Raw genomic sequence first — 13,605 nt, forward strand, 5'->3', positions numbered from 1 at the left:
CGCTCCCCTGCCAGTGAGAGCTAGCCAAACCCGCCCCAGCCGCGCCCTGGGGTGCAAGGGCAGGTTCAGCTCCGGGAGGGGGACACGCATTGACACCAGCGCTAAGCACCTGACAGATCACATCTATGTGATTAACTTCTCTGTACATAGATTCTTAACTGGCTTCAGGATTTCCTCTTTCAGGTTTTGCAAACTTAAGTTCTTAAAAAAAAAACCCACCAGGGGATGATTATTTTTAATCTTTGTACAGCGGTTTGTAGAGCTATTGGTTTAGTAAGTCACTCCAGGAGTTTAAGTTTCAGTTTTGTTACTGCATTTATGGGCAGACTCTGCCTTAACACACTCCTGGCTTAACCCTCTGCGTGCTGGAGTTGTGTAGTGAGGATGTACGGCCGTCGTGTTAGCGCGCCTGGTACCTACCGGCCGCTCGTCCTTGGTCTGCGGAGAGGGACGCAGTTAATGCCATTGCACAAATGCTCTCAGCTCGTGAGCCTTTTTACTGTAAATGGTTTTGCAGCTTTCGGGTGAAGATGGGGTACGGGGCAGCTGGCCTGCTCACAAGCAGCTCTCGAGATTATCTAGGACTGGCTTGTACTAACAGGGAGTGCAGACCTGTCAGCTTTGATTCTCCCAGCCACCCCACAACAGAGACTAATCGTGACAGTACAGCAGAGTGGAGCTAAGATCTTACTCGTGGAAGCGATTTTGTCCATCAGCATAATGGAAAAAAGCTGGACAACAGACTGCAGCTTGTAACAGAGTTTGGGCTGCACGGCAGGGGCCAGGGTGACCGCCGGCCACCGACTTAAAGCTCCCCAGGAGAGGGTGTTTACCTGTAGCACCAAAGCAGCCGCTCCCATATTCCCGTAAGGCAGATTTTGGATCCCACCCTGAGCTCCATGTGCAGGACATCGCCTGGTCAGAGCCCTTGGAGAAGGCTCCGAGCTCCAGTCTTACCTTAGAGCAAAGGGCAGGCAGAACCTTTCCGTCTTACTGGAGTTGTTCCGTTTCCTGGACGACAGCAGCGTGTTCATCGGTTCTGTACAATCATTCCCTCCCACTTTATACTTATGCACAAAAAAAAAAAAGCTTAAGCTGGATTTCAGTGTATGGTTGATGTTTGCAATATGTACTTTTTTTTTTTAATATAACACAATAAATTAGAAGATATTTCATATTTACATGCGAGTTGCTTTATTGTTTGAAGCATGCTGTCCTCATGGTCCACGGAGCTGGAAGGAGCTTTCAGGAAGAAATACCAGGCGGCATCATCCTCCCCCCGGTTGTCCATTTTACCTCCTGGCACGGCTCATGGCGGAGGCACCAGCGATCGGGCTCTCGGGACTCTGCAGACCCCAGGATTTAAAGGCAGGGGGTCAAGGATCTTCAGGCTGCAGTTTCAGCCTCGCCGAAGCAAGCTGGAGCAGGAGCTACGCGAGTTTGCCTCAACGTGAGGCAGCAGAGCAAGCGCCACCGACACGGCGAGTGGCAGCACAGCCGCAGCTTCCAGGCAGGAGGAGGGAGCCGGGGGAATTCCTGCCTTCCACCTTCTCCCGCTGTGCCTGCCCCTGGAACACCTCAAGGGAACAGCAGGGCCTACCCCACTCCTCAGCGAGTGGAGTCCAGCTCCATAGGTAGAGCTGAAGCTTCCCCAGCAGCAGGAGGCTGGTTTCTTCTGATCCGGATTGCACCGAGCCAGCACGCCCCTCTTTAAGAGGGGGCATTTTGGTCATCTTCTAGGGTTTTGCTTCCTCCGCGCCACGCATAGCTGCTGCGCAGGGAGAACCAGGCCAGCGCTACTCTAAAAACAAAGATCCCCCCCCCCACGTTGGAGCAGACAAGAAAGCAGCTTACTGCGATTGCCAGATGAGCAGCTTCGTACGCTGAAGCACCACCTCAAAAACATCAGCGCCAGCCCTACTGCTACCTGCAGCCATCTCTGCGCGTGCCGCTGGGTGAGCTGCTGGCTTTAAAGGCTTTGCCAGTCTGCCCGAGAGAAAAGGTGCTTTCAGACCAGAGTTAACTTCATTGATCTGCGCTTGATACAATTCTCCTGGCCTTTTTGAGAAGCCTTTTTGCTTCTGTCTTAATCCTTCCTGACTGGTCAGAGCTCTCGGCTCTTACTGAGTGCAGAGAGACGGGCATTTTAGGTGTGGAACTGCAGCTTTTGCTTTAAACCTTTCCCTGTGACAGCGTGTAACGAGCATCTCTGCTCACTGGAATGTTACAGCAACATAATGGAATTTATTCAGCTAGAGTTGAATAGTTTTACGCTATAAAAGAGAGCCTAAAAGGTGCAAGCAAACTCTCAAATCACAGCAGCCCTTATGGCATCAAAGATTCCAGAGGAGATGCGAGTGCTGGTCTCATCCTGCAGGCTCCTTTCTCTTCCTAGCCAGGACAGTGGCCGGGAGCAGGAACTGGTGCTCATCAGGACTTTGCCTGGGTTGACACCTGGGACGGGAGAAGGAAGGAGTCATCGAGTTAAGTGCAGATGTTACGTCCTTGATGTGTCCTGTCTGTGGGAAGCGAGGCTGTGTTTCTGGTTAACAATCGGTGCACCAAGACAACGCCCTTCATTGCCAGAGTGCAAGGACCAGAGCCCGAGGGTACTGCACACCCCAGCACGTAGTTGTTCCTCAGAGCTGTCGGCTGGCAGTCCCAAACACGCTAAGCTCACAGGTGAAGCAGCAGAGCCCGACACCTTCCCTTGGTCCTCCGGCCATGCTTGCCACTTACTGCCAGGCTGCGAGGCGGTGGAGGCGGGTTCAGCACACCTCCCTGCCCGACCACCAGCAGGGAGAGAAAAGCAAAGCTCCCCCGTTTTCCACAGCCCCGTACGGAGTCAGAATTCATTCTCCCCGCTTGTGGCAGTTCTGCCAAGACTGCCACGGGGTCAGACAGATCCTTCCATCTCAGACAACCTGCTTGCGTGACAAGAAACGCTTTTCCTCCGCCCCCCCAACTGATTTCAGAGGCAGCTTGGCTGAGGGAGCCAACAAGAGGTGGCAAACGTCACCTGAGTCCTCATTTTGAATTTGGGCTCGGACTAAATTCTCTAAGTGCCCAAGGCAGGAGAGCGCCTCACCCCTCCTCCCCATGCTGGCTCGAGAGGGCGAGCAGCAGCGACAGTTCACGTGCGAGGGGCGTAGCTGCAAGTCCCGGCACAGCAGTGACCGTCATTGCGCGTGACCTTACGTGGGCAGGTGCCAACTGGGGGGCTACGTCACGCACCCCTCTGCGCTCTAACGGGGATCAAGCCCTGAACTCGTGCAAAGGGCCCTTGCTGGAACTGAGCTGAGCTCTCTACAGGGGTTGAGCACTGAAGGGGGAAGCGCCGGTCATATCCCCAGCGCTTAGGTGAGGCCTTACCACCGTTAGCTGTCCGTTTTTGGCTTTAAAGACCTGAGGCTCCTGCCCAACGGCAAACACCATGGTCCCTTCCTTCCCAGAGCCAATGCGAAACTGAAGGCTGCAAACACAGAATTACTCGTTAGATGCTTTCCTCGCAAGAGGCTTTACTCTAAGCCCCCTTTATTTCTGTTCCCTTGGCAAATCTCGTTAGATGACCAGATCCGAGCCCTCCAGCTTAGCTAAATTTCCTAAACAATTGCATTATACCACACGGCCCAGAAGGGTTTGATGAATCGAGCCTGCCTGCCTGGGCCAGGCATTTGAATTTTCCTGGTGCAATTAAGCACTAGAAGATAAGCAGATCTGACCTGGAGAAAACCACTGAACACAGGGAATCTAATTACAATTGAAATGCAAAGGCCAAGGAGAAAAGCTGGAGCAGAAGTACAGGTTTCGTGTGCCAGCTCCAATTCATGGAGAGATTTGAGAGACAGACTGCATCCACCTGCCGTTAGCTCGGTGGTGTGACCAAGGAGCTGCTCAGCCATCGCATCTCAGGGCCGCCTCGGTCTTTTAGGGAGGGGAGCATTTGTCCTGAAGCGACCCGCAGGCTCAGCCCAGCAGGCTTTCCTCAGAGCTGCTGCTAATGAGATCCCCCGTGAAACCACTAAGCCCACGACCTCATGCCCAGGTCACACCAGCAGAAGCCTGAAAAAAAAAGTGGTTTTCAAGCACAGTCACCTATAAACAAGTTTAGGTTTTAAGCAGACGGATCGTGGGCAGGCTGGAGAGCAGAGCAGCGCACCTAGCGAGGCACGACCACATGGAAGCAAAGCCTCCTTAGTGCTGGAAAGGGGTCGTAATGATTTTTAATACATTTTATTGTCCTTGTGCATCCCGTCTCGTTTCCCCTGTGCCTGTGAAAGGAAGCCATGAAAACAATGGTGCTACCGCACAACAGACCTCAAATCAGTTTAGGGCACTGTCTGCCGGGGTGATGTTAATAGTTTTGACTTAAGTAGTCCAGGCCTAAAAGTTTTTGAAGCAGGTTCTTCCATAAAATACCACCAGCACAACACCACCCATTCCACCCCCTTCCTTACCTTCCCTGCACAACTTTAACAAGGTTTTGCTTATTGGCCAGCATGCAGAGCTTAGTGATGGTCTCAAAGACGTGCTCACACTGAAGTATCACATCTCCCTGGAAACAAAAAAAAGGAGAGAAGACCTGGAGTCATCTGGCACGGCCCCGGTGTGTAAGCCACGTAGCAGTTGTGCATTCAGAGAAACTCCTTCCTAGTGCCAGAGCAGCGACTGCTGTGCAGATGGGACCGATAACTACACAGCAATTCAAGGAGTCGTGTACGTTTGGGCAGGTAAACATCCCTTCCAGGGACTACTTAGGACTTAGAGTGACTTTGGCTCTATTAAAAAAAAAAAAAAAAAAAAAAAAAAAAAGGAAAGGGAAAACTTTCACGGTGAGACAGCAAGAATGCAAAAGTCTAGCAGACTACAGAGTTAGTGAACATCAGGAATTGTGTAATCCCAGTATTTCATAGGAAAATATGAGAATTGTCAGCTAGCAGACCTTAGAACAGGATCATAGAATCATTTAGGTTGGAAAAGCCCTTTAAGCTCCCTCAGCCCAACCATTCCCCTACCCCTGCCATCCCACCCCCAAACCCTGGCCCTCAGCACCACGTCTGCCCAGCTTTTAAATCCCCCCAGGGATGGGGACTCGACCCCTTCCCTGGGCAGCCCCTTCCAAACCTTACTTCTAACCAGAAGCTCACGGTGGCTACATTTCAGTTTTCTACCTTCTGTTTGTTGTCCTCAGGAACGTGAATGACTACAATCCCATCGTTCAGGTTACTGGTGGAAATACCTTCAAAAGAAATCCAAGAATTAGAGGAAAAAGACAGTTCCACAACACCATCATCATCTTCCCAGTTTTCAAAATACCTCCTGAAGGTCCCTTTCTCTGTCATCCGCTTGTCCATAACTCGTTTCCAACAGTGGTTATTTAAACATGGTGCATTAGTTGTTCCGTACCTCTCCATGCTACTTTTGTTTGGGTAAGGGAGAAGGGACAAAGTATATATTCCACCCCTGGACCGTGGTTCAGACATTGGCAGGATTAAAAAATACCTACAAAATGGGGCAGGAACGGTTTTCTTTTTTCCCCTCCCCTCTCAGCAGAAAGTGATGTCCTCCTGCATTTAAGTACTTCAAAGAACTGCGTCCTTTTACTCATAATTTATACTTCAAGGAACTGCGTGCTGACACACAGACCCTTCACCCATCCCCCGGGAAAAAGCGCTCTCAGGTAGATCATTGCTTCAGATCTCTTTGAAAGACCAAGATTCAGAACTTCATCTCTCCACCCCCCGGGTCGCTGGCAGCAAGGGGAGCCCCGTGCTGACCTCCACCGTTACCTTTCAGAGTGGCGTAGTCTATTTTCTGCTTGATCTTCGCCATTTCCACCACATACGCCGAGGACTGGGTCAGAACCAGTAGCCGGTCTCGCGCTTTGAACCCGTTCCTGTCATATTTTATCACGGGGGTCACATACTGAAAACAACGAGTTGGTATCAGCACTTCTCACTACGGCAGGGTCCTGCGCTGGAAGCAATTCAGCAAGGAGCAGCACTGCACCGTGGAGCTGCGGATCCCAGCTCACTTTGGCCACTGCCAACCTCTGCTCAGAACCGTCTGGGTTTCTTTAGACTTGGAAATTCAGATAGCGGAATCATGCTTTGAGAAAGATGGTTTCCCTGGGCCCTCTGTGCCATAACCACGGGAGGTGCAGCGCGCTGCCTGTTACAGCCCAAATAGGGTTAATGCTTTTATTAAAAGAAATCTTAAATAATTTTTGTCTAGGTGCATTTTGAGACCCGTCTCCAATTTAAAAGCAAGGAAACACTCGCTGCGCTGCTTTTCGGCAGCCAGCCCTGCCACATAGGCATGGCTGCAAGACAGGCTCAGGCATCGTGGATCGCCTGGTCTGCATGACCGGCCAGCGCCAGGACCCCAACGCAGCTGGTTCGAGGGCTGCTGAGCTCCAGCCATCCTTTCCTTACCTTGATCTTCTCACCGTGGATGAGCTGCAGTACTTTGGGGTTTATCTCATTCTCTTCTGGGGAGCAAACCAGAAAGATAAAACTGAATGTAGGCAACGAGTCCCACCAGCAAAACACCAGAGCGCTGCTTTAATTGTCTTCATCCCACTAGTCCTTGTCCCTTGGTACAATCCCTTCTAAACAGAGGGTGATCACTGCCAGCTCCTCCTAAACCCCCTTCAGTGATTCCTCCTGCCTGACCGGTAATTCACGCTGGGAGTTACACCCGACCAGTAATTCACACTGGGAGTTACACCCGACCAGTAATTCACACTGGGAGTTACTGGCTGTTTGTGGGTCTGTTCTTGGTTCAGGGCCCAGCGTGGAAGGACTTGTACCAAGAACCACCCAGAGCATTTGTCCCTCTGCAGAGTGCTCCAGCTGAAGCTCTCGGGGAGCTTCCAGCAACGACCCCCAGTATCTCACCCCCACACCGCTGCTACCACACCCTCCCCAGTCCCCCGGGCCCCTCGCCCTACCAGTGCACTACTGGGGCTTTCTTCACGTGCCTTTTATTTGCTTAACACTGACTACGTGGATCCCCAAGGTTCACATCTCTCCTTCCCAGCAGCCCCAGTCCTTGGGGCTGGATCCCCACCCCTGGCGATGCTGTGCTGCAACATCCCCGCTCAGCCTCCCCGCTCCGCCCAGCCCAGCGAGGGTGGGCTCCGATCCTTCCCAGCCCGTAGGGGGTTTTGTGGGGGTTTATGGCTCCCTGTCCCAAGAGGGATGCCAGGTACCCCCAGTTTGAGAGTGGAGCTTGGCAAATCGATCGCCATGTTCAGTGTCGCTAGCCATGACAGGGCAAGGGAATTCAAATCCCAGGTGATGCTGCCTCTGTCAGACAGGAATTTCTCTTAGAAACTGAACCTGTTTTGTCAAACAGAATTTTCCCGAGCAAGGACCATGTGTGGCCACGTCCTCTGCGGGCTTGTTGTGTACTCACTCAGTCGGGTGTCCGCGAAAGGCTGGGTTACGCTCTGCGGGTAGCCCTCCTTCTTCCCTCTGAAAACAGCACTTGCTACCACTTTTTGCTGTAACTGTTTTGAGAAGGAACAGTCTTTATCCTCTTAGAGCTTCTCCATCAGCAACATCAGCAGTTCTAAGGTAGGCAACGTTACTACACACCACCATCACCCCTTTACTCCCCACCTACCCGACTCATGCTGCATTTCCCCCAACACCTCTAGGTTATTCCTGTATTATGCCAAACAAGGGGGTAGTATGGGCTGAAGAGTCCTACGGATCTATCTTTATTTTCACATCTTTTCTAATTATATGAAATGCAGTTTTAATGCCATACGATTAAGACCCGTGTCTCCATAGGAGAACTGCACCGTACACCACAAGGGCCACCGAAACAAACACCTGACTCCAGGCTCTGGATGTTTCCCTGGCGAGAGGAGCGGTGGTGTTGGAAGGTGCAGCCTGGGCTTCGGACAGTCCTGAGAGCAGATACCACGTGCGCACAGCGTGTTTTAACTCAGGCATTCACATTCCACACGTTAGTTACCTGCACTTTCCTCTCAGCCGTAACGCCTCGGCAGTATTTCCTCACTAGGTTCCTAATGCAGATTTTCTGTAGCATCTCAGATGTCTACATTAAAAAAAAAAAAAAAGAAAAGAAAAAGTAGTGAAGTTGTGCAAAGTTGCGCACACAACTCCTGCTTCAGACCTAACAAATGCTTGCCCGGTGCAAGCTGGTTTTACCATCTAGTCACGACTCGTTTGAGCTCCCCCCAGCCCAGAGCCCCACCTTCCACAGAGCTGTGCTGCCAGAGAAGGGCTAATGCCCAGCAGCAGCTGAAGGACGCAGAACACCCAGTGGCTGAGTCATTATTAGAGTCACTAAAAGCAGCAAACCCCATCTGTCACCCCCGGACGAGGCTGCGGCACCACACGCGTAGTGCGCCCTTAGCATCGCTCTTCACCTTGCCTTCCATCTGAGCTTCTGAATTTACTGGGCCCACCTCACCCACTGAGCGGCCACGGCAGCAATCTGCCCTGGCCCCGAGCCAGGCCACGGGCAGGATCAAAGGGGCTGGCTCTAAATGAGAGTTCTGCTGGAAGCAATTAGTCTGTCCCATTCCTGCGCTGAGGCTACCTGTCCCTCCAAAGCCCAATTTGATGAAGTGCTGCAAGTCTATCGGCGCTGCAAGCTTAAAACATTGTGGGATTAATTTTGTCTTTAATAGGGTTCATGAGTTCACTTTTCTGTCAGAGCATCTTTCTTTCTATTCCTTAAAACATAAGCACCAAGCTCCCTCCTTTCCCTTGGAAACTTAAACAGCAGCACCATTCCTCCCACTCCTGTCCTCCCCCAAATACGGAGGATCTCAGGGGCTTCCAAAGGCTCTGCCATCATGCCTGACCAGAGGACAAGCCAGCAGGAGACCGCTCCTCCTTTCCTACATGAAGCATGCACACACCACAGAACAGAAACCATCTTCACCTCTCCCGGGGCCCGCAGCAACCCTCACCTCTTCCAGGATGGAAGGAGGTTGGAGCCAGCTCTTGTCCAAGACGTTTTTTGGAACGTGGTCTCTGAGCTTCATCAAGTAGTTATACTGCACAAGCCTCACAAATTCAACGTTCTCTGGGCAAAGGGCTTTCTTCCGATTGATGAAGCCATTTATGAATCTGCAGAAAATATCCAAACCAGAACACGTTGCTTCAGGAATCAATGGGAGCGGAAGGCAAGTCACAGCGGGCACACACCAGGCTAACAGATCAGCGACGTTAACTCAGGTATGCTGGCACCTGTGTTACAGCAATGGAAACCTTAAGCTTTATAATATTCCAAACGTAATTTTTTTTCCAAGTTCTGTTGCCCAAAAGACAGTGCTTTGGAGTTAGAAAGGGAGGTCAGCTCTACTTCTGACACAGCGTTCAGGAGCTGGGTTTAAGGGAGCAGGGAAGGAGGGCCATAAATAAAAGAAAGGGCTGGTTTAGAGATCCTCTGTGCCAATAGAAAATGGCAGAGCAACAGAAATTTGTGCACATCGGAGAATTCCTGAAGAGGCAACAGGCATTTCTGATCGACCCCATCTGGTGACTGTCCTCTGAGCTACCAGGACAGCCTAGGAATGGGTGTGAGGGAGATGGTTTTGGCTGGCTCTGCTGTCAGTACTCTGGACTCTTTGCCCAGGGGCCACCACCAGGCTGTGACCCGCAGCCCTCCCCACATGATAGTTACTTTCTGATTATCTGAACTGCCCACATCCTCTTCTTGGCCTCCTTCCGTGCCAGCGCTCCTCGCCAACAAGCCTCCAGCTTGATAGCTGCAAGAATTAATCAGGTCCTTGTATTAGCATCGGAGTTCCTGTGCCACGCTACCCTTTAAATTCACATAGCAGAAGCTATAACTGGCTCTTTTGCAGCTCTTCCCATTGGCTGATGTTTAGAGTAAGAAGTTTAGAACAACTTCTCCGTGAGAACTGATCCGGCACTACCTGCACTGCAGAGCTCAGCATCAAGGCAGCAGCTCCTCCGGGAGAGCCGGCCTCTGAGCCCGCAGCATTATTGATCAGCCTGCCCACTGCAATAAGGGAGTTTGCTTCCCCGGCCGTTAACGAGCGACTCCCTCGGTACCCCAGAACCCCCGCACGCACGGCAGAGGGTGCTGCTGCCGCGCAGAGCTGCTGCACACCAATGCCTGCACGAGGCCAAGAGCAGCTCATGGTGCAAGAAGCTAAAAACAGAACAGCAGCCGTCACCCGCATCCGACCCCAGCCACCCTGCAGGGAAGCTGCAAGTGCTGTCTGCAGCAGCACGGATTTATCACCTCCCAAAGCTACAACTCCAACTGGAAAGCATAGCCTTAAGAAGAGTCCTCAATTCCAGAGCCTGTACCTGCTTCTCTCTTCTTCTTGTACTCTCTCTTTCCAAGGCATCCCTTGTATTTGGCCTGTAGTCTTGAAACTGGCAAAAAAAAGCAGAGACATTGCTCGTATCTACAGGACCACAGCCTTCCAGAGCCGTGCTCCCAGCAGTCGGACACCACATGTCAAGGCACAGGAGGGTCTGCACGGTCACCAAGGAACCAAGGTGCCAAAACGCCAACAGGACCAACAGGAGCCTGCGTAGGTAAACGCGCCTTTAGGCAGCCCCATGCATTTATGCATTTCAAGCAGGTGCAAACAGGTAATGCTGGGATGAGACCGGTGGAATCCCAGTCCCAGGGGAAAGGTACTTTGTGCACCTATGCATGGACCGACAGTTACTGGGAGGGACGAGGAGTCTAAGGGAGGGCTGTATTGAGAACTCAAGCCATGCAGCTGGTGATTTCTCCCCACCCTGGAAGGAGTTTTCCGTGGGCTCTCCAGAGCTATGCAGACCAGGGGTCTCGGCTCTCACCATGGCATACCTGCTGCATGAACCTGGAGCCCAGAAATGCAGTCCACATGGGCTCTGCTGCTTAGCCTATATATATATATATACACACACACACACATAGGCAAAGGGAACTGGAACCATACCTAACAGGTGCTTTCTGAATTCAAATGCATCTTCAGTAGCAAACAGAGTCTTTGGGAAGCGAATGAATATTTTGGTTCTGAAAAAGAGACCATGAACAGCTTATTCCCAGTGAGCCATCATTTCAGCTGCCCTAACCAGGCTCAGCGCCCTCCAGCTGGCTGTAACGCTGATGAGTTACACCTCCTTCCATAACCACTCTTCGGTTGTCTGGCTGGCACATCCTGGTGCACCAAAGGGTGCAAAGGACTTGGCAAAGGGTGGCAGGGAGCAGGAAGGGAGGAAAACACCAGTTACTGCACAAGGTCACAGGTTGTAGAGACCTCTGCCTTCATGTGACTTTGCAATTCTCAACGCTGGGATCCCTGCAAGATTCCCAGGAGCTGTGGAGCTCAGGATAAGCAGCTGAAACCCCGTGAAAACAGGCTTCCTCGTCTTAGCTAACATCCTGGCCATTAACTCATGGATTCTGATAGCTATAGGTTGAAGGTGACATTAGAGAGCCCTGCCTTGCCCATGCCCTGGTCGTTAGCAGGGAGGACAAGTTGTGGTTCAGGAGGGGTTGCAAAAGGCAGTTAAGAAAGAACCCAAGCCTGAGACAGGCAAAGTGCCTCAGGTTGCCCAAGCAAGCAGGGGGACTCGAGCTGAAGCAAGGAAGCCTGTCTCCCCTAACCCAGAAGCGGAAGAAGCTCAGCTGCATTCAAGCTTCCATAGAAATAGGAAGGTAAAAATAAAGGGGACATTTATGCACCTGGGCTTTTTATTTATCCCCTTGCTCTGTGCATTGTATGCCTTTGAGGTGAGCTTACTTTGGCCTCTTTTAAAGAAGTCACCTATCAGAAGCCATCAGGTTTGGGGACCCAGGCAGGTCCACCCAGTTCTCATGGTCAAGCGAGAGCCAAGCTAAAGGGATCTGTTCACACCACCACAACCTGTGGCTCTTCGGGAAGGGCTACATCGTGGCTTGAGTCAGCCAGGGCAGAGGATCAAAGACAGCAAGTACCACGCAGCTGAGCCACAGAGATCACAGCCAGAGAAAGGAAATTTACCTTCCCAATTTGTATTCCTCAGGCTTGTAACCAATATGCTTGATGAGCCTCTCCACACCCTCAGCTGCTGGCCCATGCCAATGTGGCCAGGTAGCTGGACAGAGGGATTTATACCTGAAAGATCAGCAAGATGTCAACAGAAATGACTTTATGTTTGAGGAACCCCTTCCTGAAACTCTGCCCCCCGCCAATTCCTACTGTGTTATTCCAGGCAGAAGATGCCCAAGCAGATCAAACTGGCTATGGACAAGAGACACATACGGAGGTTATCTTCGATGCAGAAGAACGTCTGCTGACACCTCCACATCTCCTATCGCTGGGACTTGACATTTGAACAAACCTCACTCTGGAGCCCTCGTGGGAGGGCAGATTTACCTGGCTTGAAGGCAAAACAGCCCCACTTGCCTTTGCAAGAAGAGTTCATACTTCCGTCGATAGGCGAAGCCAGCTCGCCTCACCCGCAAGTGCTCCATCAGGCCCAGGTACTTCACCTGATGTCGGATCAGGTAATCATCAAACTTCCCTGCGGGAAGAACACACGTATTCACCAGTAAATGCTGCCTGGGAAAGCTCGCTCCCTTGTCCATGTATTGGGACACATAAGGAATCAAATCCACAGTTACCCAAGGTGATGACTTTGCTGCTAGCTTAACCAGGATTTTTTTTTTTAAATGTATATATAATAATATATATATTCAAACATGCAAAGCATTTATATATCCATATGTTGCACCTAGCTACAAGCTAAAGTCTCCCTCACTTCATCCCTTCATCTCAACTGCATCTTCAGCCCAATGCCTTACCAGGCTCCTTGTTCTCATTTGGTTTAATGCATCGAATATAAGAAGGCTCCTTGGACATCAGGATTTCTATAAGACTCGTCAGACTATTTTTGAACTGAGTTGCGACCTATAGATGACATCAAAAGAACTTGCTTAGCTTTGGAACTCATCACTGCAGTAGTGGACAACAACTCATTCCCCACACCCGTCTTCAAACCAAAAGCGAACGGCTGACGTAGGCATTAGCACCACAAACCTTTCCAAGAGCAGTCAGTCAGAAGCTCCCTGGTGCTTCACTGGAACACTTGAACCCCTGCCACGCGGCCGGACACGCAAGGCAGCCCTTCAGAAACGAACTGCTGTCGCATGCTAAGTGCGGGGCTCATTTTAGAAGGGCGCGTTAATAACGACATTAAGGTCTGTCACTTCGCTACAGCTGCTGCCTCAGCAACATCCCTGTTCCTCTACCAGCAAGCTAGCAGGGGCGCAACACCAGCAAAGAATTCCACTGAATTCAGGACTAAGGACAGGACCAGCGGTTCAATCAAGACTTGGGAAGTTGAATTTATCTTCAAAGACTAAAGAGGAGACTCACAGTCTCTGGTCTCCTCCTGTTGTCTAGTTCTGATAGTAGAAAACAGTCTCGAACGATACCATTTTTAGAGTTGCACAGCACCTGAAACGAGAGGAGTGAAAAGCTGCCTTGTTTAGCAGCCACGCTATTCCCACTGGGATGCTTCCAACCTTGAGCAGCGCAGCCTTACGGACATGTAGGCCTAAAGAACGTTGCTAAGGAAAAAAAATACATGGTCTGGTTTGCTTCTG

At 51.2% G+C, this 13,605-nt stretch overlaps 1 protein-coding gene across 1 annotated transcript in view; it reads right to left on the reverse strand.

Annotated features, from left to right (window-relative positions):
* Nucleotides 1-3,306: 3,306 nt before the first annotated feature.
* Nucleotides 3,307-13,605, reverse strand: part of MYO1H (myosin IH) — a 22,085-nt gene continuing 11,786 nt past the window's right edge. The window contains exons 16-30 of the mRNA XM_035891605.1: nt 13,376-13,456; nt 12,802-12,907; nt 12,404-12,521; nt 11,999-12,112; nt 10,952-11,028; nt 10,326-10,394; nt 9,670-9,754; nt 8,954-9,113; nt 7,987-8,070; nt 7,420-7,513; nt 6,435-6,490; nt 5,790-5,925; nt 5,172-5,239; nt 4,458-4,555; nt 3,307-3,472 (exon numbers count right to left, since the gene is read on the reverse strand). Coding sequence (XP_035747498.1) covers nt 3,307-3,472; nt 4,458-4,555; nt 5,172-5,239; nt 5,790-5,925; nt 6,435-6,490; nt 7,420-7,513; nt 7,987-8,070; nt 8,954-9,113; nt 9,670-9,754; nt 10,326-10,394; nt 10,952-11,028; nt 11,999-12,112; nt 12,404-12,521; nt 12,802-12,907; nt 13,376-13,456 — 1,512 coding nt within the window. The remainder of the gene's footprint in view (nt 3,473-4,457; nt 4,556-5,171; nt 5,240-5,789; nt 5,926-6,434; nt 6,491-7,419; nt 7,514-7,986; nt 8,071-8,953; nt 9,114-9,669; nt 9,755-10,325; nt 10,395-10,951; nt 11,029-11,998; nt 12,113-12,403; nt 12,522-12,801; nt 12,908-13,375; nt 13,457-13,605) is intronic.

Source organism: Egretta garzetta, unplaced genomic scaffold (assembly GCF_000687185.1).
Source record: "Egretta garzetta isolate BGI_Z169 unplaced genomic scaffold, ASM68718v1 scaffold330, whole genome shotgun sequence".
Taxonomy (NCBI): domain Eukaryota; kingdom Metazoa; phylum Chordata; class Aves; order Pelecaniformes; family Ardeidae; genus Egretta; species Egretta garzetta.